The sequence below is a fragment of the Temnothorax nylanderi genome, unplaced genomic scaffold (genome assembly GCF_030848795.1).
Source record: "Temnothorax nylanderi isolate EJ_2023f unplaced genomic scaffold, tnyl_v1.0 TNYL_tig0013_pilon, whole genome shotgun sequence".
Lineage (NCBI taxonomy): Eukaryota > Metazoa > Arthropoda > Insecta > Hymenoptera > Formicidae > Temnothorax > Temnothorax nylanderi.
The window spans coordinates 1,020,261-1,046,264 of record NW_027249075.1 but is presented as its reverse complement, the minus strand read 5'-3'; the positions used below and the strand labels follow the sequence as shown (position 1 = coordinate 1,046,264).

The window sequence follows — 26,004 nt, the reverse complement described above, 5'->3', positions numbered from 1 at the left end:
AATAATTCCGATCGCGGAATCCGTTCCGAAAAAATCCGTTCGTGAACGCAGATTGAATTTCGGATGACTTAACGAACGCCGAGCGTGCACGACTTCCTCGCTTCGTTTCTGCTCGGTTTCTTCAGCTGTTCGTCTGTCAAGCTACTTGTCAAACTACATTAAGATTAGCTAAAAAAATACGACTATACGAGAAACGGACAAATAAAATAAGGAAAAATGCTTCGCGGATACGAGGGCGTGAGATATATCTCGGATAAGCAAATGGTAGTGTTCGATATCGGTAGCGCGTACACAAAGTGAGTATTGCGAGACGAGAGAGAGAGATGATTTCTACGGTCTGTATTTTCAATTTGAAATATATTTGTATCGCCGAATACGTTTATTGCGACACAGGTTCGGCTATGCGGGAGAAATGTCGCCACGTGGTATTATTCGAACGGAGGTGAGATGCTCGGAATCGAAGAAGATACGCAGAATCATTGACTACAAGGACCCCGAGGACCTGTATCAATTGCTCGTGGACTTTCTTCATCTATTGTTTTTCAAGTAAGACCATAAGTTCCTGCGTTTTCACCGTAGCACTAGAGTTTCCATCTAAAGACGACCCGTATGACGCAGGTACGTCGTGATAAGCCCGAAAGACGCGAGAATATTGCTCTTGGAGTCTCCACTGGCAGTAACGTCGTTCAGAGATACCCTCGCGAAAGTAATGTTCAGGCACTTCGAAGTCGGTTCTATGTTGTTTCTGCCGAGTCACTTAGCGACGATCAGCACTCTCGGTATCGATACAGCTTTGGTATTGGACGTCGGATATCAGGAGGCAACTCTGATTCCGATCTTTGAGGGAATACCGGTACTTAAAGCCTGGCAAGCGTTGCCCCTAGGCGGACAGATTGTACACGAGTGAGTCTCGCTTTTCTTTCTCTTGCATTGAGAGTCACTTGACAGACACTGTATAATTGTATTCTTCTCACGAATTTGTAGGAATTTAGGAAAATACTTTCGAGACACAGCAAGCAATCTAGATTTGTCGGAAAAGATGCTGGAGGATATCAAAGTAAGAACATGTTTCGTAACCACCCTAGAAAGGTCCGCAAAGCTAGGGACCGAGAATGCTCCGACTCCACCTCCCGACGTCACGTATCCCGGTGTTAAAAGAATCTTAATACCTGGAGAGATCAGGGAAAAGGCGTTCGAGATACTGTGGGAAAGGGATAACGATAATCTTTCTTTGCCCACTATGATACTCGACGCTATCGTTAAGGTAAAGCCAAATCTCTACTGTAATTTTCTACGCCATACTACGCAATAGAACCTTCAAGTTCGTTGAATAACAACGCGCACGTTTCTAATGTTACATTTAATTTTAAATCAGTGCCCATTGGATACAAGACGCGTGCTGGCCGAAAATATAGTACTCGTCGGAGGAACATCTATGACAAAAGGCTTCGCGAGTCGTCTGAAATCGGAATTGTTGGCTTTAATCGCGAGCGATCTGTATAAAAATAAATTGAAGGTGGAATCGTTCAAATTTCATACGGCACCCAGTAAACCAAATTACACGGCGTGGTTAGGCGGTGCTATTTTTGGCACGACAGATTTGCCATTACGATGTTTGACAAAAGAAGTGTACTTAAAGACTAATCGAGTTCCCGATTGGTCTAATCTTATAGATAATCAAAAGGATGAAACTTCTTACGAAATATGAATAAATAAATGAGTACAACATAAGATTTAAGAAAGCAGTCTGTAGAAAAGCAAGTAAATAATTTGTATTTATTATTGTTATAATTGTAATTATTTATGCATATTGTATATATAATTGTATCATTCAATGACGCATTTTTTACACTTTATATAATTACAATCGCAATTTCACAAGCTACTGTTGTAATTCCAATCGATGGTATTAAAAATAATTGAAACATATCAGGAGTGGACTATTATTAATTTTCTTGTGCGCTATGTATAACGTGAAGAATCAAACGCCCTTGATCATAGAGTCGTAAGCAGAGTAAGTTTCTCGTTAAGTTGCAGCTGCGTTTTTATCATTTGAGATAACGCAACAACCATCAACAGATCTTTAACATTGCTATTAAACATATTGTCAAATTGATCGCTCGTCATTTTCGGCACGGAATGTACCATATCCAAAAGGGCCCTGCCCACCTGAAATAGCAGAATAATTGTATTGGCTAAATGACAAGAATTTTACAGATAAAGACAAGAGTTTTATATTTGTCTGTATTTACTTGATTATCTGGCAGCTGTTTCCCTGCTAGAATATCATCAACGTACGCCAATACTTGTTCCAACATTAAAGAAAGCTTGGAACAAGCCTCAGAGACTTGCGCAAGATCCATCATGGGTTCTATCCCTCCGGCAGATTTTACTCCAGACGCTTGTACGTGAGATGGCACCTGAGTCTTTGAACACAGTTGCAATCCTACCACTTCTGGCTCGTAGCAGGCAATCTGTACGGACAGGTTTAACAATATTAAAGGTAATCTCTATATAAGAACGTCTTTATATAATTCTATAGTATTCATAGTCAGATCTTATATTTAAGATCGTCTCAAGTTTATCTTTAGATGCTGTACGACTCGTTTCATTGACTACGGAGTATCTAAAGATGAACTTAAGACGATCTTATATATAAAATCTGACTATGAATACTGGCCTATGATACAATTTGTTGTAAATGTTACAATTGTCCTATTATATTAATATTGTGACAAACCTGAACTTTGACTGGAGTGAACATGGAGCCTTGCTTGCCATTAGGCACACCCAACGGGACACAAACGTAAGCTTTGATCCCCATTCTCGTTGTATTTGCCAACGTAGTGTCAACAGTCAAATGCACCGGATTATTGCACTCTCGCACATAATATTCGTGGATAACGGACGAGTGTGTGGTAACCTGCGATATACGTTCTGTTTAGTTTGCGTACCATCAAGAGGAAACATGTAAGAAGAATGCCTGAAATTCAAGATCCTGCACACCTCGTTGCCGGTGGCCCACCAACCGACGATATTCTCCTGCGCGTTGACTCGATGATTCAAGTCGTACAGGTCCATGCCGTACGTGAGATCGGCCTCCACCTGGCTCTCGGATTCCTTGTGCGGCACGCAAAAGCAGTTGGTTACCTCGACGATCCCCTTCTCCGCGGTACCTGGAATAACGAATGACACGTGTCGGCTGATCACGTCTCCCTTGCGGCTGGACACGCGGTGTCAAAGCGGGAGGTCAAACGTGTAATAACGTTTGCCCGATACGTTACCCAGTAAAGTGCCGATAACGCGCATGGATTCCGCTTTTCGTCGTTCGTACGCATCCACGATTTGAAATAAAACCACGGGATGCACCTTGACGGTGAGGTTAAGCGCCATGTTGACGGCACGGAAAAATCGGAAAGAACGCGTCTGCCGTCTGGACTCTGGATCGCGCGAAGACCGTCCCCGGCGAGGCAATCAATACTTTTGCATGATCGCCAACTGAATCGAGCGAGTCTGAAAGAAACTGGAAATCGACATAGCTGAACCAGCTGAACCTGAACGGGACAGTGCAAGAAGTTCAGCTAAATAGAACGGACCTTATGGTTAAAGGGTTAAAGACAAACTTGAATAAACTGAAGCGAATTTTGATCGATCTAATTGAATCGAATTATTTTCCTGTATTATATTCAATCAAAAATGAGTTTGGAAGATTTGGATTTGAATCAGGTTTCTACGTGTTCCTAATCATTAGAATATAAATAAATACTGAAGTGGAAATCATCAGGTATATAACCAAAAAAGAGAATGAATTTTGTAAAATTTTTATAGTTGTCAAGTATACATACTTAGTATATAGTAGCTAAAGTCATGTTCAATTATTTAAATTTTATAAATTAAACAATTTTATGAAATATAAAGCTCTTTGCTTATTTCTAAAATTAGAAATAAAAATAGAACTGTTATCTTACATAACTGAATAGATAACCGTAAATTTAATTAGACTGTTTTAATTTATACTTAATTAGATCGTATGATTACGTGAAAAATGACGGTGTGATTATCAACGTATATCTATGTCCTAATCTGAAAATCTGTGATAGATGAATCCAAATAAAATTCTTTTTGTGAATGTATGAATGTCTTTTCTATTTTCAGCTTCCCATTATTTTAGTCACATCTTAAACTTTTAACAAGTACACGCAGTTCTCTGGCAAGCCATAATCTTGAAACAATTATCTTGGAGTAAAATAAGGACTCGGTACAATGTTAGTCCAACGAGTTGAGCAACTAAGGCAAAACTAAGGCAAACTGAATTAAATTAGATCTGACGATATTGGGCAATAAACAAGCATTTACTGACAGCTTGTAAAAATTCATAGCAACCGATTTGACTGCATCTGATAGTGCTATTTTTCCCCAAAGGAGATAATCCATGCTGAAGTATTGCATAACGAATGGAATAATGAGCAGTTATGACATTAGTTTCAAACTGTTCTTAGTAATAGTATTTGCAGATCATAGACAATCATAGCTGTCATTATATTCTTACATGCAGCGTCATACTCCTTAACAGGCTATATTTTTGTTCCCGTTGCGGATATAATTACTGTACCCAAAGCTTTCTTCTTTGTCAATATGCTTGCCATATCGAGAAGTTTATGTCGGAAGAATTTTCAGCGGAGAACAACTCATTTTGTTACTTGCTCTGTGAGAGATCGCCATCATATCTGGTCGTACAAGAGATTCCTCGTTCAAGATAAAGTTGACTACGGAAAGATACAATACTTAAAATTACAAAAATGTGATTTTCGCACAACGCAAAACTTGCATGTTCCACCGTTAGTAGCTATGCTTCTGCGTCCTGTCTTACGCATTGGTGCACTACTGATGGGGCGCGGTATGAAGAGATGGTGGACGCGCAAGTCCGAGAAGGAGAAAGAGGAATATAAGCAGTGGTTTAGGGAAAGAAGAAATATATTTCTAGGTAAGAGAGAGAGAGAGTTCTTTAGAGATTGCTAAATAATTGTTTTATAGTAATATTGTGCCATGTTTTATCTATATTTCTTAATTTTTTTAAAAGGTTGTTTCGGACTGTATGGCCTTATATTGGCTATTTACTACGTAACTCATCTTGAAACCGATCCATTGACACAACGTTCGAGATTTATAATCTTTAACCAGGAACAAGAGAAAAAATTAGGGAAAATGGTTCTCGAAGCTGTAAGTAAACAATGCAGTTGTAATAACGTAAAAGAATTAAAGATTTTAAAGTCTTTGCATATTTGGAAGTACCCTGTAAAAGTTTATATTATATAACATAATTCTATATTTTATTCAGCATTTAGAAGCTCATAAACAAGATTTGGTACCGCACTCTCATCCAGCTTACAAGAGACTCGTAAGGGTGATTGAAAGAATTTTTACATCTAATAAAGATTTGAAGTCGATGAGAGATACACAGTGGACTTTAACTGTTATTAATACACCATTGACAAACTCGTACATCTTGCCGGTGCGTGTATCATCAATATTATACAGCAATATATTCAGTACAAGCTATTAGTACAACTATTTTTACTTTATTTCTTTTGTCTTCTTAGGGTGGGAATATCTTTGTATCCTTGGACATATTAAAAATTATCGAAAATGACGATCAATTAGGCATTATTTTAGCCCATGAAATGGCTCATTCGTTGCTGTTACATTCTGTAAGTAATAACACGAATATTTTTAATATTGATTACTCTTTATAAAATAGAAATATGTGATAATTTTTGTAAACAGCTTGAGGCACTATCGGATCGACTATTGTGGGACTTTTTAATAGCAATACCCATATTATTAGTTTGGGCAATATTTCCCGACTTGGCAGCAGCTATTATTCATATGATAGGAGAACGAATTGTGAATATTATATATAACCTTCCATTCAGCAGAGTTTTGGAGAATGAAGCTGATGAAGTAGGACTTAAACTGGCTGCAAAAGTATGTTATACAACATAATATCTAATATTATATTTTGCATTTTACATTACTACTCATACATTTATAAAGACTAATTGTTAGAGTTATTTACGAATTAGTATTCATATCTATTCTTTGCACAGGCTTGTATTGATATTCGTGAAGCTGTTGTATTTTGGGCTACGATGAGGACGCTTACAGAAATGCATACACTGCCTCCAGAATTGCCATGGATATCGACACATCCTGCTCATGGTGACAGAGAGAAGCATTTGAATGAAGCAATGACAAAAGCATTAGAATTGCGAAAGGACTCAGGGGTATATCCTTTAACTTTTGTTATTGTTATAACTATTATTCAGTTACAGATATTAACACTACTTTTTAATTAATCTGCTAACACCGTTGTATAATCTAGCTGCTATCATACAATTACTAATAATATTGTATTTTACTCATTACAATATACATTATAAAAACTTCCCATTTAATTTGCAGTGTTTGACGTTGCCCGCAGCAGACCCAAGAGACAAGTTTTACAAACGATCGGCAAAAGAACAGGAGATTTATTTTAAACAGAGAGGGATAATTTAAGGTGAGAACTAGAAAACTAGTGATTTTGCTATTGTGCCTAGAGAGTTTCGATTTTTCCTTAAAAGTTATTAAAATAATGTATGCTATAAGTATAAAACGTTAATGTTTATGTAATAACACATGTACGCGAATCAGTATTCCACATAGCATCAAGTATGCTTTCGTATAAAAATATCTTTTTATTATAAAATATCTTTATCAATTTTCGTACACACAGAAGAACATATACATATATAAATTATGTAATATATAAATTTACACTTGAAACAAGTCAATTTATAATTGAAACAAGCAAATATTTTAATTGCAAATGATACATTATAGTTTTCATAAATAAGACTATAATGTGACTATCGTACAGTTTCTGCTACACGTATTTTATAAAAAATAATTGTATAAAAATATTTTTGCAAATGTAGCTAGATAATCAAGTCTGTTGAAAAAATTTTGTTAATTATTCTGCTATAAATTTTGCCGAATGCCAGCAGTGATATAATAGAATCTGCTAACAGAATATGTGATAGAAAAGCAACATTTTCACGAGTAGCTTTTAAATGAGAGCAAAGCTAACGAATAAACGGTCTAAGAGTTTTACATGACTTAACTGCGTTCACTGGACGTGTACCTATGCTGTTTTATTTATTTTTCTAAGAGAAGATTTCTTTAAAAATTATGTATAGTTACGAAATTACATTCTATGTGCGCAAATTTTGGACACCCTGTGTATTGTATATATTTTGGATACATAGGTGACGCTAATTTAAGTCTCATGTATTAATATGAAATGTATTGTAAATAATATATGTTATTCTGTTGTCGACCTATTGAATTTGTTGACAAACTTAGTTCTTGCGGAATGTAAGTGCACACGGTAATTTTAAACAAGAAGATTTATATTTGAGAATAAAGTATATTTTTAATAAATACGTTATATTAATTACTTATACTATCTCCTACTAATTAATTAGTTATTTATGAGTAATGGAAATTTTATTTGTTAATATTAGAATGGTGACTACTATAACGTGATTAATTATGACGATTATGTTATCGTCATCCTTCCTGTTCTTCTGATATTACAGTTATGCTATTTCATCGAAGCTGGCCAGTGACTTATGCTGTTTTCTATTAATTCCTGTGCTTTGCTGGATGCATATTAAAATTTTGTTCAAAAAATTAATCTACATTGTTTTTGCATCAGTTTTATACATTTTTGTCGTGCAGTTATTAAGGATTCAGAAAAGAGGAGAGTGATCAAGTCGGTTAATAAACGGCAGTTCGCTGTAATTCGTTGGTGACAGCATCAAATATATGAAATTATTATTTATCCGTGGTGAAAACTCGTGAGTGAAGTGTTTCGCTGCGCAATGACGACGAAATTTATATTATTTTTCAATCTTCTAATCGTGTCTGCGTACAATATCGATACAAATTATCCAATATTGTATCCGAACAGTGCGACTAATGCGGACCAATATCTGTACACGAAATTCGAACGTAATTATTTCGGCTATTCGGTGTTGCTACATCGTGACTTGCAGAAGAATATCTCGTGGTAATGTGCATTCTACATGTTTTGGTAAAAAATCTTGTGGAACTATATCTTGTGAAATGAAATAATAATAAGTGACTTAAAAGTATTTTAAAAATTATTTCAGAAAAAATGTCATCATGTTTGTTAATTTGATTTTATTAATTCTGTAGTGCTATGTATATTTATTATTCGGTTTCTTTCTTTTCAACTAAAGCCAATAGAGGCTTTCTAAGCTAGATTTTAATGCTTGAACTTATTACGACATTAATCTAAAACGACTCGACTTACAATTAGATCATCATCAGTGTCAAAATAAACAAAATAAAATGTCGATAAATCATTAAAAACTACCAATGTTTATTAACATTGGATATTGTTCTCCGTAAATGGATTTAAATTAATATAATAAGTTTAAGCATTAAAATTTAGCTTAGCTCATAAGGGTAGAACATAAAACTTATAATGACATCATGATGACTTTATATTCAACAAGACGTTATTATGAATTTTATGTTCTATCTGGACTGCTGTCTTTATATTTGATTTTTAATTTGCTGAGCTAATCGTCAATATCTTTTATTTTCTTCTTTCCTTTTTTTCTTCTTTCAGTATTTTTACATTTACTGTATTCTTTAGCTTTTTTTTTTCACATTATTTTGTTGTGACATTTTTCGAATCTTCTATTGTTATTTTACTACTGTCGCTATATCTATCTATGTTATTATTTGTCGTTTGTAAAACCAATTGGAAATGTGTATTCTTTTTCAATAGGTTACTCATAGGAGCACCTCGTGGAAATTATACACGCCATGGTATATCATGGCGTGATACATCAGGTTTTAAATTTTTAGACGAACCTGGTGTAGTTTACCTGTGCAGTTTACCAGGTCCATGTATGGAGGTCAGACCGACCATTTCCGCGAAAGACGAAGAATTATACATACGCCAACTCAATATGCGCGCATATGTAAAGAAGGAACATTCCTGGTTCGGTGGTGCAATGTCGGTAGAAAAGAACAGCGGTTTCCTTACGGTACACAAGAAAGATATGAGGAATTAATCAGGGTTGTTGTGATTTAAACACTTTATAACATTGCTTCCTTAAGAAAGAATTTAACATCTTATTGTAATTTAACTACTTATTGGTAGTAAGTAAAATATCAGAAGCCCGGATAGCTAAATCTATTGAAAGTATAGATTTTGCGAAGCATCTGCTACGAATTTTATCGGCAGAAATATAATAGAATGTGCTGACAGTAGCTGACAGATTGATTGTAGAAATATTAAACAAGATAGATATTTTTCTAATCATTTTTCAATTATTCTTATTACTTTCTTTATGTATTACGTACAAACAGAGATTATACAAGAGAAAAAACATATATGGACATATTATAGAATTATATATATTTAGGATATATGTTTTCATATAAAAAAAATTTTATCGGATTGAAAACTTTTCGAAAGAAAATGATATTTTGTTTTTTTTTTTAAGAAAAAAAATAAGGTTTTTACTCTGAAATTAATATATCTTGAGCAACTTTTAATTTATCATCATTACTTTATTTCAGATATGTGCCCCGCGAACGATTCTGAGCATTATCAATAGTCGGAAATACACAGACACCTTGCAAGGCATTTGCTATAGCGGTCGAACGTCTTGGACAACATTGGAGTCGGAAATATCTGAAATTAACTATTTTGGTAATTATTTTTTATTCACTATCTTGAGGCAATGAATTTCTAATCGATCAATATATAATATCTGTATCTATATGCTTAATACTATTATTTCTTTTAACAATCTTTGACTACGATCATAAAGCCTTTTTCTTCAAAACTATGGATTATTTTACAAGATGGGAAAAGTGTCTTTTGTCAGAAAAAAATAAATAAACTTGTTGATTACGTAGATTAGTAAAAAGAATGATTAAATGTAAGTGTGGCTACTTGAGGAAAAAAAATATCTAATACTCTCTATAGTGTCTAATATTCTTTTCATCTTGTAAAAATATTTTTTGCAAAATTTTCAAACATTTTATATTATTTTTTATTTTATTATAAAACAATGAATAAAATAATAAAAATAAGTTAAATTATAATAATGCATGAGTTTGATTTCATTTCTTATTGTAGATTTGTATGTAGTTTTTAATCAATAATCTCAAACTTTTGGCCGGCAATGTATATCAATAATATATTTTTGTTAAAAATGGATTAAAGAATATATTTTCTGTTTAGAAGGATTAACATTAAATACTGCATAATTCGCGCGCGCGCATACACATAATATACACACACAGATATTAATATTACATACAATAGATTTCAGCAAAGATACGTGGTTTAATCCAATGCACGGTTTCTCTGTTGCCTTTGCAGCACCGCAGGTATGTTAATGAAATATTATAATTTAAATTAATAATTTACATTAATTTATAAATATTTCCGTGTTCAATTCTTACTCTTTCTATAATACAATATTAATATTAATTTTGTCAAATGTTTTGCCGTTTGACTATGGGCTTTATGACTGATTGTGAGTAATTTGAAATTACAGAAAATGTACAGAGCAATAAGCCGTATCGTAGGAAGACCAAGTGACAATATCATAGGTAGCGTCAACATAGCACATTTCTGGAAGCACTCATTTTATGAGATCAATAGGAAAACCACAGAGATACCGATACACGACAATCTGTCGCAATTTGGTATGAATTATATGTAACAAATAAAACTTCCGTCACACGATCATATGCAAAAGCGGATTTTAATTAAACTATTATAACTACAGGCTATGCGGTAACATCAGGATATTATTTCAACCAGAATCAATCCTTTTACGCCTGTGGGGATCCGGGGTGGAATTATGTAGGGCAGGTAAAGCATTTTATTCATGCCACTCACGTCCATTTCTATTAATGCACATTAATTTTAATCTCCGTTTAACTTACTATTTATCTTCTTCTAATTCTTAGAACCGAGAAAAAATAAAAAGTAAGAGTTGTTAATCTATACATTGACAGAGATGAACATTATTCAGGCAAAACGTTCCGTTTCTTCCGAGAAGAGGAGATCACGGCGTGTAACTGTGACATTAAATATTACAGGTCGCTGTAGTCGATTTGAACGGAGATTTTGTACCCTTGATCACCAATCTTCGTGGTACTGACATCGGCGAATTCTTCGGGGCGAGCTTGGCTAGCGGTGATTTAAACAACGACGGTCTGCACGATCTTGTGGTCGGAGCTCCGCATTGGGGGAACGATAACGGCAGAATCCACATATATCTGGGTAGCTCGAGGGTAAATTTTATATTATTGTACAAACTAGAACTCTCTCCAACGAGTTCTAGTACTTTATCAATTTTCAACTAAATCGATTAATCTTGGCCTAGCCAGTATAGATTGTCGGCAGAAAAACCGTGCAGTATTGTTATCATCATTTCGTTACTATATGTAAATGAAATATATCATTTAAATGATTACTAAACGGTAGATTCTGCTTAGTTTCTGCAGTCAATCTGCCACTATATTATGTTAGCAAATTTGTTATTAAAATTTGTAGCGGCTTCGAAATCTGCTCTTGACAGATTTGGCTATCGCCTCAGAAATTTTTGAAATAAACGATACGATTTGTTAAATTGTTTAATTTGATATAGAAAGAGTTCGAGACAGCCGCGATTCTAAAAGGCACCAGAGAGGATGCACAGTTCGGTTATGCGGTGGCGATCGGAGATGTAGACGGGGACGGTTTTGGCGGTAATTAACTGAGGCTATATCGGATAGCTCATTGTAAAAATAAATACGCTATTTTTGTTAAATTCTAGATATTATAGTGGGCGCTCCTTGGGAAGACTCCGGAGCAATTTACGTTTACAACGGCGACGCGAGTTTAAAGGATAAAATAAGACCTACGATGACACAAAGGATCACGATGCAATTCTCTAGTCCCAATCTTCCGGCAAAAGGAGCAAATATACAAACGTTTGGATTTTCAATATCTGAACCCATCGATATAGATAACAACGGGTTAGTAAATTATTGTACGATTTTGTGTTGTTTTTTATTCGTAAATTGTGTTTAGTTAATCGAAATTTATTATTTATATTTTGTTAGTAAATTTTTGTTGAACCCGAAAATGGACTACAGTCCATTTTCTTGAAGTTAAACAATGCTATATTAATCATAACTGTGCTAAATACAATATATGACTATTTACTTTCAAATTAAGAAAAAATATTGAATAAGGCATAAATTATTTACTTTTAAGTAGAATTTCACTGAAATATGTTTAAACTTTGTATGTGGTTTTAAACTTTTGGCCGAAAGTGTATATAAATAATATTCCTATTTTTATAAATTACAATGCAATTATTTTATGTTAAATTATTTCCACAAAGTTAGTATCTACGTCTGTGTCATTTATAGGTATGCGGACATCGCAGTAGGCGCATATAAATCAGGACATGTCGTAGTACTTCGAAGTAAACCCGTTATAAGAACAAATTTGACCATATACACCATTCCAAGCACTTTACACAGGAACAGTAGTAGCTTTTTGATCGAAGCGTGTGCTGAATATCATAGCTACGACATACCAAACACATACAGTGAGTTATGAAGCGTTAGAAAATATAATAATTTATTACGTAACAATTTGTTATATATTGTATAAATCGCAATTTTTTATTTATAGCTTTCAAAGTCTCTCTTATCGTAGACAAAAAATATAAACGTAGTAAAGAGACTTCATTGGATGTGTACTCGGTGGATGCCCATACCTGTGTGAATGCTACTATTACTCTTTCGGTAAACATTCACGCGTTGATAAAATCTAATTCCAATAAGAAAAAAATTTGCATATAAAACCACTATAATATATATAATTATATATAATATCTCTGTTAGTACATATATGCAGGTCAAATTGTAAGAAGCCAAATTAATAAAGACAGAGATTGTACAATTGAGAAGAAAAATATATATGGACATATTTTATATATAATTATATATATGTATATGTATATATTATTTTTATATAGAAAATTTGTTATCGAGATGTCCACAGAGTTTAATAACGATGTCATACATTTTGCAGGATAATATTCAAAATTTCATTGAACCGATTACCATTTATGCATCTCACGATTTTACATGTAACGATTCGTCTGAATTTTGCAAGACTTGCCCTATTGAAAGCAGAAATGCTAGATCGAGGAGTGCGCAAATTTTGCTTCCCTTTGATATTGGATGCGGGGATGATAGAGTCTGCAATTCCAGCATACACGCAATAATGAAATTTTGGGGAATCAGGCAAGTAACGTTCAATATCAAATGTAATACTGAATTCTTGCAAACAAAAACATTATTTGTTATATTTACTTTGTTAAAATATAGGGAGAATAATACGTGGGTGATCGGTTCCAACGACATCACTTTGGAAACAAGTTTAAAGAATCTCGCTGAGCCGGCATATCTCACGACCATCGTGTTTACTCTCCCAAAAGAAATAGTACTGCGCAGTATCTTACCATTCTGCGAAGAAGACACGGACGATGATACCCTGACTGTTATTTGCAACGTCGGCAACCCGCTTGGAATGTATGAGGAGGTAAAAATAGTTTGCTTATTTTAGTGTAACTAACTTAAGTACCATAAATTTGATTAAAATCATAACACCAAGGGGTCTATATGATCTAATAAAAAATTATTTGATTAATAATAATTAATATTCGAATTTCGAAGAAAATTAAGAAAAAAAAAATCAAATAATTTTTTTCTCGAGGAATTAAAAAAATTTCCTGCAGAAAGTTATGAGACTCGATTTGGATATGAAACATCTGACCGACGGTTCGTTGCATGGGCAAGTTCTAGAGTTCTCTGCGGAGATACAAACTCACAGCGTAAATCATGGCATGTATATGATTAAATCACTGCTGACTTTGCAAAGCGAAGCGTCTTTGTCGCTAGACGGGTCAGTATATACTTCGAAAGAGAGAAAGCTAAAACAATAACTTTTCGACAATAACAGTTGTGTCGTGTTGCAGAAAAGCGAACGAGAAAAGTTACTATCTATTCAATTTAGATAGTGATCAATCGGACATAATTTTTCAACATGTTTATCAGATATTGAAATTCGGTGCGACGCCTATAGAAGAGGCGCGGCTTGTCATCAATCTACCAATATCCATAAACGATTCAGATTCTTTGGTGCTTTTGTATGAGCCGCGGGTAAGTATCGAGCTAACATCGTAATATCTATAAAAATAATATAAAATGATACATTTAATCATTTTAGCTGAATAATTTGAAAACGAAAAATCAAAAAGAAATTTTTTTAGACGCAATTGTGCATACACTGCTGACCAAAAGTTTGAGACCATTAATTAAAAATTTGTGCCGAGATTTTATGACATTACTTGTACACTTTTATATAGAATATCAAGAAAAATGACTTATATAAAAAATTGATAGCTTTTTTGTCTAAAAAAATAAAAGTGTGACGTTAATATGATTTTATGCCGGTTCAAACTAAAATTCTCCATTTTATATCGTTTTATATTCTCTCGAAATTATATATTTCATCTAAAACATTTTTCTCAAAAATGTTTTGTTTTCGTGTTATTCAGCTAGAACTACTTATTAAAATGAATTTTGTAAAAAGACCTTGTAAAGTAATATCATACATAATGTCACAAATTAATTCTAATAATTTCCTATATGCGTGTGTATCTAAAGATATATTTAACGATTTTTTTAGATTTATATATCTGGAAGATATTACGACTGCTTATCGAATGGGGTGGATCTAGTGGATGTACAGCAGGGTGAACTTTCGGGAGAGACAGTGTCGGACGCATCTGATTTGTATAATCCAAATTATAACAACGAAACGTTGCAGAACGCGACGCATAATGTATTCAAGAGGAACGCGGACAGTCACGTAGCTTTTACTGCTCGTATTTTACAAACGTTGTACAATATGAGAATGACAAGATTCGAAGATTCGAATGATAATCTGACAGTCCGAGAACGCAATATCGTATACGTGAACTGTTCGACGTACGGCGTGAATTGTTCGACGGTCTACTGCGATCTGAACGCGTTAAGGACGCAACAGGACGTCGGCAAATTGGTGATGAGATTAATTCTCAACGCCACGAGGTTTAAAGGTATCGAACTAAAAAACAAATAAGCTATGATTGCCTTTCTCGGCAATTTTTATTTTCTTGCCTTATTATTTTAAGATAATTTCAAATTGTCGAACGAAATGAAGATCGTGAAATTCAGCACGGACGCTCACGTCGAAATCATAAAACCGGCAAACAGGATTTTTGGAATAGACGAAAGGTGAATATTCTCGGACTTAATGTAGATTGTTAATTGTCACGATATCCTGAAAGATGCTACGATTTAAGAGAGTGCTCGTTAAGTACCTGAAAAATAGGCAATAAAAAATTTGAAGTTAATCGGTTCCTTAGTTTTTTGAAATATCAAAGCAAACATTGAGGACAAACATTTTCGTACATTTTTGCACATTATATTTTAATAAATATGAGTTATTTTTGTATGAAATGCGGTAGAAATAATAATAAATACATAAGTAGAAGTACAAGATTCTCGATTTCTTCATTTATGAGAAAAAATTTCAAAAATTGCCAATTTTTCAGGTACTTTTGAGCGAACACCCATTTAAAGAAAATTTACGTTACAGGGACGATACGAATGTCACGACAGAATTTCATAGCGCAGCGAAGACGCAGAAACTACAATTGTGGGTTGTGATTGCGTCAGTCTCGTTAGGTCTAATATTACTATGCATCGTTATTATTATATTATATACGGTAAGTTCTGCACATATCGCTATTATATCACTATTATTTTTCCAATATGTTTTGATCAATTCTTGATTGTTAATCATTATAGGTAGGTTTTTTCAAGAGGACGACGAAAGAAAAGCTATTCGCTTTAAATTCTGATGAGGTATAAAATTATAAATACACATAAAACTGATAGATCAATTACGCTGGGAGAGTTAACGTAAAATCATTCGCTTACAGGTAACGGAGGATGCAGAGAAAGGCACATCCGAATAAAGGAGATATTCTCATATGTGTGTATTTTCACATAAATTGGCATGTTCTCTTATAACGTAAGTTTATATAAATAAAAAACGATTTATAAAATATTATTTTTTTAATTCACATTATACAGTCAAGTATTGCTCGTGCAAGCAATTCTTAATACATCGACGACACTTATATAATAAAAGTATTTACATTATGTATAACACATCATTCTGTGTAAGATTTACATCATTATCACCCATTAATTACATATACTAATAATTTGATGATATTTACTCACATTCTTTCTTCCTCATGCGAAGCAAGAATGTTTATTTATGTAATATTTATGTTAGACCTTTTCCATTTGCGCGCGTTTTACAAATCAAAAGTACCTATTAAATCAACTACTTCGTGTATATCAACGTAAAAAAAGAACATTCTGTTTTCCGATCAGTGATTTATATATTATGTGTTTATAAATGTATACGATAGTCTTTTCGATACTTCGCATGTGTCATCATCCAGTCAAAATATGCTACATACTTTTTTTCTAAATTAAAACTGTCGCATACGAGTGTGTGAGTATAAATTATTTCTCTTTGCCTACTCTATTTATGGCGCTTACAATATTATAATCTCCCACGCTACTACGCGAGTTGTCATTAATAGGGGCGTGATACCGGTTAAATACATGTTTAACAACACATCTGCACACCAAAGATCAATTCTGCCTCTTAAGCACACAGAGTGTCTCTTGATTCAAGAGAAATGCAGATACGTAATTCCCACTCTGACGATATAAGCTACGCGCTTATATATCATGGGGTGTACGCTGCAATGTACTTAATAAACTGCTGAATCTCATACGGACTTATTCATCTCGTTCTAGGAACGAAGTCCATGTCCTTTATGCCGTATCCTTACTCTGCCATCTTCCCACCTTGCCATAAATATCAGAGATAATATTTGGCATACTTTTGTTTTCTGACACGTAACGTGTCCTTGGACCTCGAACGACTTAGGGATCCCAGTTAGGAATACCAGGATATTGTTCTGGAGTTGAAACTTTTCAGAACATCATCCTGGTACAGTTGTATGTTTGGCTGTTCGTTGTCCCATGGATGTATGTGTGTGTGTGTATGTACAAACCACATCCTCAATAAGAATGCAAACATATCCTCAATAAGATAAAAACTAAAAGTTGCGTTTCGTATATACGCAACGCGTATCGCGATAACATATATCGCGAAAAAAAAAATCGAATCCGTCACGAATATTCTCCAATCGAATAATTTATACTCACATAATGTACGCAAACTCCGTTTAGCGAGCACCTAACATGCCTAGCGATTTACGGACGCATAAACCTATATCCTATGACGCTATTTACAATTAAAAAAAAACTATTCAATGCAATTGTATCGACGTATGTATATGTTAAATAACAATTTTGAGAAACTACTTATACTTTCTACAAAATTGCACTAGCTATCTTTTTAAATATCATTTGATATATATGTATTAAAATATTTCCTCCCCCCCCCCGTTAATTAAATTATTGTACTCGACTCTTCTATAAATCTAAACGTTTATGTAGAAATCTGATCTTTATCTGTGCGCGTAATAAAATCTAGTTAAGGGGATACTCGCTGAAAAATAAAATAGGCAGTTTTTGGAATTTTTTTCTCATAAACGAAAAAACCCAGAAAAAACTTGTTGTTTTGCATATGTACTTGTTATCATTTCTACCGCGTTTCATATAACATATAAAAATAACTAATATTTACTAAAATGTAAAAGGGCTGTTAAAACGAATTAAATCATACAACTATCGAGAATAAACATTTCGGAACAGCCGTACATTGGACCTTACATTTTAATAAATACTAGTTATTTTTAAATGAAACGCGGTAGAAATCAGAATAAAATAGTAATAAATACATATGCAAAATAAATTTCGAAGTTTTTTTGTTTCTGAGAAAAAACCTACAAATTACCTATTTTTCAGCGAATATTCCATTTAATAGAGCAAAGACGTAATTCTACATTTGAAAAATTTTCGATATACAAAAAACTCTATTCTTCTTTTACTTAATTTTTTAGACGTAAAATTGCTTAAGTTAACTGTACAATGATGTTAGATACAGTTAGGAGGATATTCTAATATGCTTTTTGTAACAGGTACAAACTGAAATCTTTTTTACGTAGATAAAAAGATAGAGATACTTTTTAATTTTTCATAAAATATATATATTACGTATAGAATCCAACTTCTCCGTATAATATAAAAATTTCTTCTACAAAATTACGTTTCTTTTTTTAGTTTTTTTTTTTATAAAAAAGTATCAATATCTTTTAAATAGTCTCTCTCTCTTGTCTGTAAGTTTAATCTAAAAAATTTAAATTCTTTTATAATATCTAACATCATTGAATGTACATACAATATGGACGAATCGGCAATGTAAAGACGTTAATATAAATATAAATTTATATTTATATTATATTAACATCTTCATATTGCCGAACATAATTTTTTTTTGTTCGTACTCTTTATGAATCGAATTGTGATTTATATAGTAAACACTTATGAATATGCGTGATAAGATACATCATAAAATTTGTTTTTATGATGTATTATTTTATCAAATAGTATGTAATTCTTTACACACCAAAAAATATTTGGTTAATACTATACTATGCTAATATTATACTAAAAATTTGATTATGAGTGCGTGCTTGTATTTTAACGCAAAATTAATGATACTTTCTGTTCTCCCCGCAGGAAGACATAATAACTAAATTTTTTCACCTATTTAATTTTTTTTGCATTTTTAAATATTTTTAAATTTAAAGAGAAATTTTTTTTATACCATGTATCAAAACCTGATAACCTGAGAACCGAACATTTGTAACAAAATATTACTTATTATATGTAAAATTACTACGATATTGTTTTTCTATATTGATCAGTGTATCAAGAATCCGACTTGTTCTTATGAAGTACACATATAATCTATGTTTCAATTTATACATTGTATATTTATCAATATAACAACACCAATGAAAAGTACCAAATGATCATCAGTAGCGTCAAATAATTGCTTTAAAAAAATAATAATAAATTTCGAGAATATTCAGTTAATCACTTAATATTTCATCATATATGATGATCAGTGATTTCATCATACATATTGCCCAAAAATTTATAAATACAACTCTAATGCATGTATTTATACATAATATTTCTAACTTTATTGTAAACTTTCTCATAAACAAGATTTTCAAGAAAAAATTATGGTCTATGAATAGTTCTTTTACAAAATAATCTTAAAATACTTTTCACTAATGCTGTCAAATAATATACTGTATATATATATGTATATATATGAAATTTGTTAAAAATCACAATATAAAAAATAATCCTCTAATATGATTTTTCTTAGATATTGAGATTATAATAAAATTGAAATTGTGATTTTTAACAATTTTCATGCGGGTGTGTACTATGTGCAATTTTGGAAGTTTAAATTTAAACAAGACGGAGCTTTAAGATACATCTTTCTAAAGGAATTCTATTAATGCGTATTAATATATTCCTTTTTCTAGCACTTTTCTTTCCTTACAGAAATTAATAATTGTCTTTTGTTGCCAGAGATACAAAAATGGCAAATAACAAATATCCTGATGCTATTCAAGTTTTGATACAAAATACAAATAAGTATATATGAAACAAATGGAACAATATAAACGGAATAAAACGGAATGAAGATCAATGTTTTACAAGAAGCTTGCTCTCTCAGACTTTTCTTACAAGTTATTATCACAGTGGCAAGTTTTCTTACTGAATATGTGTTCACTTCGTAAACGCTTCTGACGGTACCTGCCCACGTTTGTAGAACTCTTGAAAGGCAGAGAGTGCATTATCGTAGTTCCATTGAGTTTCTTGTAAGCACTTCAAGCTCCATTCCAGATTCATATTTGTTTGCTGGCTTAACGTCACTGTCATCTGTTGTTTTATGTCATTACTAAGTTCCGTTGGCATAGGCTTCGCTACTCCTACGGTTTCCAGCGCCGACGTTGTTGGCTGGGGTTGCTGATTGTTTAGCTGATTCAATTGCTGTTGTAGCTGCTTCAATTGCGCCTCAGGCGGTTGACTAATATGCAACTGCTCATTCCGAATACAATATCCCTCACCTTCCGGAACAATGATGAATGTCCGGTTGAAGTAGCGGATGGGCTCATCCTTGTTATCAAGTTCTTGGACGTAGCCCGTTATCGTGATGAACATCATTGCTTGCTGCAGATAAATAACAAATAACTTATAAAAATAAATGAAATACGAGTGTTTTTATATCTCTTATGTGAATAATAATACACAACAGTGTATTGATTACTCGTAGTAACAAATAGTTACTTACCGTAGCAAGAGAGACGTCCATCGTAAAGGTATTCAACAAATGCCTTGTTCGTGGCATTTCTGATACGAAAGAAACTACTGGCAATCTACCTTGTTTCAGTAATTTTTGCCTTCTGTTTGTGTCATTTATTCTGAACAAGTTACGATTTTCCATGAGATACCCATTTAATCTGTGACAAAAAGAATTTCAGTTCAATAATTTTCAATCGTACTCAATACTAAAAATGTTAAGAATATATCCGTAACACAATAAATTAAAGAGAAAATAAAATAGTGCAACATTGCACAAACACTCACTTGTTATTATGGGAAGTGGTTATCGTCATGCTAAAGCATGCATGTTCGTCGTATGCATCAAGTAGAGGTTGACGATTCTCACTATCAAATATCGTAAAATATTGTTGCAAAAATTGACTGGCAATCTCTTGTACTTTTGCATCACCGACGAACATTCTTTGCGATGGAAGTATTTTGGCAGCTTCGTCGACTACATCAAAGACAATGGGTCGTGGTAATTCTATTCCATCCTGTTGAGCAGCGTCATAAAAACTTGTGTTACATGACAGAATGCAAAATTTTGAAAATGTAACAATATGCACAATACTCACCAAACGCAACAATTTTGGGAATCGTCTCCGAACATCGCTATAATTGAAAAAGAAAAGTCCATGGACCAATGACAAATAACAAAAACATAAACTTTGTGATTAAGTAATACAAGAAAAACAAATACGAATTGTTTAACTAAAGTATTTGAAAATTAATCGCGTGAAAATGTTTTGTTTGACAAAAACTTGTAATTTAATGATATATAACGACAAATGTTATTTGAATTCGATTTAATGGGGAATTAAACTGAGAAAAAAAATCCCAAAAATTGCCTATTTTTCAAAAACTTTTGAGCAAGTACCCTCTTAAAGATGTCTAACTTAGAAAGTAAATATAATTGCTGCCGAAATAGCACGAACAGATTAGCGAATTACTCTTGATATACCGTTTCTCAGTAAAAAAGAAGAAGAAGAAGATGTTGGAACAATATATTACCTAACATAGTCATTTTGTCGAGTTTTATACTTGTTACAGACAGGATTTCCAATTAACTTCAGTTCGTCCAATTTTAGATCTTTAATGGCATCTAATTGGTTAATGTCTCTAATCTAGAATATGCAATTAACTCAGATCATTAAAATCGAACATTATGTCAATAATCATGTTGTACATATTTTCTCATTCGGTTACACTTACTTTATTATCCCCAACATAAAGAATCTTCAATTTCGAGAACTTTTTACTTAGCACGCCGAGTCTCTCGATATTCTGCAGCTTATTGCCCTCTAAATTCAATGCCTCTAAATTCGGTATGTGTTCACCCACAATGTCCATCACAGTCATGAACATAATAGGATAGGATAACGCACAAAAGTAATCAGAGTAAAGGTCTGTAAGACAAACATACGTAAACTGCAACTATACGTAAACTGCAACTTTCAGATTGCATTAACATCTTTAATTAATCTTTAATTGTTGTCTTTAATATATTTGTGGGGTTATAATTTTCTTCTTACCAGGGTCCAGATGAAACTTCGACAAGTCCAAAGCATTTGTTTCTTGTACATATCTCTTAACCATTGCTTGCTTCAATCGTTCTTTCAATTTGTCATCAATCTCATAGATCGGAGAATCTGCTTTTGCCTTTACTTGCAGTTTGTACCCATCGCTCATCGTAATCTTACGATCGCAGTTTAACAATGCGTTGACAGTTTTATGATCATCCACAAAGAAACTAGCTTCTTTTCCCATTAACTTGTACTGTAAATGAATTTTTTACCTTAGGCGTGAGGATTTATGGTTTCAAACTCTAATTTTTATTTATCGCACTATTTATATGTGTAGATCCGTTACTGCATAAGATTTAAATTATACTGATATCATATTAAATAAAAAAATTGTAGATGCTCGAAAAAAGAAATATTTACCATTATGGGAATAAACACTTCAGGAGCCATGTAATTCAAGAGGGTATTTATAACATAGTTTTTCTCATACTTTTGACCATATGGTATCTGTAAGATACAAATAGAAATTTATTCTAAATCTATATATATATATATATATATATATATATACACACACACACACACACACACACACACGTCATTGATTATAAAGGGAAAATAAAAACACTTTTATTATATAAATTTAGTCCAAGCTATCCATTAAGACTGGTCAAAACCTTACCCGTTCACTAGTTATCGAGATCTCCAAAACTTGGGTACTCACAACTCGTCGCGTCGCGTAAAAGAGTTCACGGTCGGTCTCGCTCCGCGCGTACTTGGCGCGAGACACTACCGTATCTCTTGATATAATTACAGAAATATACTTACGGTAATTTTATACCAATTGGATTCCATTAGAAGAGGCCGCATTCTAGGACCCGCTTGACCTCCCTTGAAATTCGGCATCGGGCTGTTCCTCCCACGAGCAATTTTTCGCCAAGCCCTGTCACCACCCACCCTACCATCTCTCTGGTTGATTATCACCTGTCTTGTATTATTGTTCGAACTACCAGTCATTGGTATATCCTCGTCCAAACTCGTCAATGCCAATCTACGCATATCCCTTTGACCAGGCTTAAAGAACTCTTTAGGCCTAAAAGTACTCTTAAACGATACGCGATGCTGTTGTTTGATGGGACCAATATGAGGCCCATCATCCCTTCCTACATTCCTTCCTATGCGATCATCATGACCTAAGAATGAAATAGTGATAAAGCAGTAAAATTACACGAAATAATTATTTCTTATCACGAAACAGTTATTTTGATTGCGATCGATATATATTTGTTTAATATTCAGTGATTCTTGCGATTCCTCGTAAAGATTGCACGATCTGAATAATTCACAATAATCGTGCAGATAACCCTGGGATAACACAGCCGTTAGGTTCCTGTAAAACGTCATGGTGTGCAAAATCTTATTATACGATGCAGCAAGAAGTGTTGAAAAATTAGACGGAACAAAAATGTGGTACAAAAGAACACAAATATCCTGAAAATTTCTCAATTGTGTTAGAGTGCATCTCGCGTCGCATGAATGCCGTGTTATACGAGAGTTTTCGCAATTATCCGATCGTATATTAGAACTGAATCGCGTCACGAAATATCGCGGTAAACTTTCCAGTGGGCGCGTGAAAGTTCAAAATGTAAATGTAAATATTAAATCAATTAACATTTTTTGTTCTTTGTTCCCTCGCTGCCCACCTGCTTTATAGAATTTCATTCTAACCTAACTGGGATCGTTTTTGATCTCTTTTCTCTCTCACCACTTATAATTACTCATTTTATTACTCATTTTATATTTAAAAAAAGGACTTTTCGACATATGAATGAAGGATTTTTAATATATAAACATTTTTATTGAAATCAAAAATAAAAAGTATAAATATTGCTATGAAAATAATTACTCGGAATCATTATCTTCGGTAAAACAGAAAATATCGTCATTTTTAGGTGTGCGGCCAAAAAAGACCTTTTAAAACCCTTTTAAAACTCTATCTCCAGGTAGAGGGCCAAAAAGGTTTGAAAAGGGTTTGAAAGGTCGTAAAAAAAGGTCATATTTTTCAGGAATTTTTTGTAGGGAAACGAGAAAAGCGAAGAAAGCTAACTTTGCACATGCTCTTCTAGCCTTATTTTAAGAATATATTTTTATTTTAACAAAAATGCTCCTTTTTTAAAATGTTATATCCTATTCACTAGGAGCTCGCAAAAAAAAAAAAAAAAAAAAAATACATATGAACGGTGTAAATGATTCTAGCTGTTCTGAACTAGAATAAACATTATATGTTTATTAGTTTTTTCTTTTAATAAAATACTATAACAAAATTTTGTAGGAACACTGTAATATTTTTAATAAGAAGTTTAATAAGAAGTTTCCCTATAAAAAAACTCCTGAAAAATACCTTTTTTACGACCTTTCAAGTGAGAATATTCAAAATTCCTTAATATTATTCATCGTTGCATATATTTTAAAGTACGTTAACATGTTGACTGCCAAATACGAAATTAACTATTTGGCAATTCGTCTGTTACCAATGCAGATTTACGCACAGCGCTGACCAGAGTTTTAAAGATGAGAAAAAAATATTTATTATTTTTATATATTTTATATTTTAAGTTTTGAATACAATTAGGTTTCAACATGCGTAACTCAGATTGACGTCGGAAATTCTTTTCTCAAATATGGCTTGGCAGTCAACGTGTTAACGGGTTAGAACGTATATAATTTTTACGTTTTATCGACAATAATTGATTCTAAATAATTAAAATAAGTCCAGGATACTCATATTTTTACAAGCTGTTGTAAAACGCGCGAGGGTCTAAAACACTGCACGCGCCCACTGCAAGGTTAATATCGTGTTGTTACGAGACGTACTTCGATAGAAAGAACGCTTTCTCTCTCGTTCGCGAGATACCCATTCGAAAATTAATCTAACACGATTTTCTTTCCCGAGCAGTTAATTTTCTCTACGTCATTTCACCGACTTTGTTGATCCGCGTTGTAAAAAAATCGTGCGTGTGCAGATCCACATGCGATCGTGCGAGGGCGAAAAATTACGCAGCTAAAAATGTTTCCGCAAAACCGCGGCGTCCATCTTGTTTTCTCGGCGTTCAACGCCAACGGCATCGCGCGTAAAAAAGATGGAGTAAACGCGAATGATGCTGGGAGAGAGAGATTGGAACTCGGAACGCGGGGTGAGATTATCGGCGCACGATTGTCGAAGACGCGACGCGGAGATCGCGCGGATATTCGCGACGGACAGTTATTCGCGCCCGGATCATGCACACACGCGGGGCTATGAAGCGGGGGAGAAGGTACTCACCGAAGTAACCCTTGTCCTCGTTTCCTCCTCGGTTGTTGCGACCGCCCCATTTGTTCGATTTGTTCCTCGGCATCTTCCCCGGCGGGTCAGGAAGCTCACACGACAAATCTGAACTGAACGAAAACGCCACAGCGGCAACTCGCTCCTACTCGCTCAACTCTACTCCCCTATCTAACCTCAACTTTCCAAACTTTAACTTTGCCCTTCACTAACGAACGACACGAAAACACGTCATACACGAACCTTCGCCTCGGCACGAATGATGCGAAATGACCACGAATGACGAGCTGACGAGAAGACCAGCGAAGCGAGCGGCGCTCTCGTCGGAGGCGAAGCGTTGCTTCGCGCGCATGCGCAGCGGCGGAAACGCCAACTACGATGTTAACCGGTGATTGGCCGAACGGTTGGTACTTTCCACTTTCCACCAATCGACTGAATCGACACACGCGTCGCGTTTTCTCTTTCTCGGCAAATGCCAAGTGTTGTTTTGTCCCTGGTCCCGTGGTTTCGTCTTTGTTACTTGTTGCCGAAAAAGAAAGATAGAAC

At 33.8% G+C, this 26,004-nt stretch overlaps 5 protein-coding genes across 6 annotated transcripts; 3 read left to right on the top strand and 2 right to left on the bottom strand.

Annotated features, from left to right (window-relative positions):
• Positions 1-79: 79 nt before the first annotated feature.
• On the top strand, positions 80-1,929 carry Arp10 (Actin-related protein 10). The gene is made up of 5 exons (XM_071697753.1): positions 80-296; positions 394-546; positions 619-903; positions 985-1,264; positions 1,376-1,929. Exons 1-5 carry the CDS (start codon positions 217-219, stop codon positions 1,706-1,708), a joined length of 1,131 nt encoding a protein of 376 aa, XP_071553854.1. The 5' UTR covers positions 80-216; the 3' UTR covers positions 1,709-1,929.
• Eif3f1 (eukaryotic translation initiation factor 3 subunit f1) lies at positions 1,763-3,450 on the bottom strand. Its single transcript, XM_071697756.1, has 5 exons — positions 3,285-3,450; positions 3,007-3,176; positions 2,741-2,923; positions 2,253-2,474; positions 1,763-2,169 (listed from the first exon to the last, which is right to left on the bottom strand). The coding sequence occupies exons 1-5, from the start codon at positions 3,391-3,393 to the stop codon at positions 1,996-1,998; spliced, it is 858 nt and encodes a 285-aa protein (XP_071553857.1). The 5' UTR covers positions 3,394-3,450; the 3' UTR covers positions 1,763-1,995.
• A 135-nt stretch (positions 3,451-3,585) lies between these two features.
• Positions 3,586-7,482, top strand: LOC139767978 (metalloendopeptidase OMA1, mitochondrial-like). Its single transcript, XM_071697752.1, has 8 exons — positions 3,586-3,784; positions 4,156-4,984; positions 5,081-5,220; positions 5,339-5,512; positions 5,601-5,708; positions 5,785-5,985; positions 6,108-6,284; positions 6,463-7,482. The coding sequence occupies exons 2-8, from the start codon at positions 4,636-4,638 to the stop codon at positions 6,556-6,558; spliced, it is 1,245 nt and encodes a 414-aa protein (XP_071553853.1). The 5' UTR covers positions 3,586-3,784; positions 4,156-4,635; the 3' UTR covers positions 6,559-7,482.
• An 82-nt stretch (positions 7,483-7,564) lies between these two features.
• Positions 7,565-16,282, top strand: LOC139767971 (integrin alpha-5-like). Of its 2 annotated transcripts, none has more exons than XM_071697739.1 (20): positions 7,565-8,113; positions 8,864-9,125; positions 9,664-9,796; positions 10,418-10,482; positions 10,653-10,803; positions 10,887-10,972; positions 11,203-11,397; positions 11,754-11,853; positions 11,922-12,123; positions 12,523-12,704; positions 12,791-12,903; positions 13,193-13,407; positions 13,492-13,705; positions 13,902-14,068; positions 14,142-14,325; positions 14,855-15,266; positions 15,342-15,444; positions 15,809-15,938; positions 16,021-16,077; positions 16,155-16,282. In XM_071697739.1, the coding sequence occupies exons 1-20, from the start codon at positions 7,926-7,928 to the stop codon at positions 16,188-16,190; spliced, it is 3,195 nt and encodes a 1,064-aa protein (XP_071553840.1). In that variant the 5' UTR covers positions 7,565-7,925; the 3' UTR covers positions 16,191-16,282. The 2 variants fall into 2 exon arrangements, with proteins under 2 accessions (XP_071553840.1, XP_071553841.1); XM_071697740.1 differs by having other exon boundaries at positions 8,009-8,137.
• On the bottom strand, positions 16,272-25,739 carry LOC139767972 (nuclear RNA export factor 1). The gene is made up of 10 exons (XM_071697741.1): positions 25,459-25,739; positions 22,965-23,329; positions 22,557-22,643; positions 22,146-22,389; positions 21,826-22,019; positions 21,625-21,737; positions 21,189-21,225; positions 20,878-21,107; positions 20,582-20,750; positions 16,272-20,460 (listed from the first exon to the last, which is right to left on the bottom strand). Exons 1-10 carry the CDS (start codon positions 25,529-25,531, stop codon positions 20,017-20,019), a joined length of 1,956 nt encoding a protein of 651 aa, XP_071553842.1. The 5' UTR covers positions 25,532-25,739; the 3' UTR covers positions 16,272-20,016.
• Positions 25,740-26,004: the final 265 nt, after the last annotated feature.

Bases quoted from the DNA above. Each gene is read 5' to 3' on its own strand.
- Arp10 (XM_071697753.1), top strand. From the start codon at position 217: ATGCTTCGCGGATACGAGGGCGTGAGATATATCTCGGATAAGCAAATG. The intron at 297-393 runs GTGAGTATTGCG...ATTGCGACACAG, and splicing joins ATCGGTAGCGCGTACACAAA to GTTCGGCTATGCGGGAGAAA. The intron at 904-984 runs GTGAGTCTCGCT...ACGAATTTGTAG, and splicing joins GGCGGACAGATTGTACACGA to GAATTTAGGAAAATACTTTC.
- Eif3f1 (XM_071697756.1), bottom strand. From the start codon at position 3,393: ATGGCGCTTAACCTCACCGTCAAGGTGCATCCCGTGGTTTTATTTCAA. The intron at 2,924-3,006 runs GTGTGCAGGATC...CGTATATCGCAG, and splicing joins GGTGGGCCACCGGCAACGAG to GTTACCACACACTCGTCCGT. The intron at 2,170-2,252 runs GTAAATACAGAC...CTGCTATTTCAG, and splicing joins AACAGCTGCCAGATAATCAA to GTGGGCAGGGCCCTTTTGGA.
- LOC139767978 (XM_071697752.1), top strand. From the start codon at position 4,636: ATGCTTGCCATATCGAGAAGTTTATGTCGGAAGAATTTTCAGCGGAGA. The intron at 5,513-5,600 runs GTGCGTGTATCA...TTGTCTTCTTAG, and splicing joins CAAACTCGTACATCTTGCCG to GGTGGGAATATCTTTGTATC. The intron at 5,709-5,784 runs GTAAGTAATAAC...TTTTGTAAACAG, and splicing joins ATTCGTTGCTGTTACATTCT to CTTGAGGCACTATCGGATCG.
- LOC139767971 (XM_071697739.1), top strand. From the start codon at position 7,926: ATGACGACGAAATTTATATTATTTTTCAATCTTCTAATCGTGTCTGCG. The intron at 10,804-10,886 runs GTATGAATTATA...TTATAACTACAG, and splicing joins CGACAATCTGTCGCAATTTG to GCTATGCGGTAACATCAGGA. The intron at 15,939-16,020 runs GTAAGTTCTGCA...TAATCATTATAG, and splicing joins TTATTATTATATTATATACG to GTAGGTTTTTTCAAGAGGAC.
- LOC139767972 (XM_071697741.1), bottom strand. From the start codon at position 25,531: ATGCCGAGGAACAAATCGAACAAATGGGGCGGTCGCAACAACCGAGGA. The intron at 22,644-22,964 runs GTAAGTATATTT...TGTATCTTACAG, and splicing joins CCAATTGGTATAAAATTACC to ATACCATATGGTCAAAAGTA. The intron at 20,751-20,877 runs GTGAGTGTTTGT...TTTTTGTCACAG, and splicing joins ACCACTTCCCATAATAACAA to ATTAAATGGGTATCTCATGG.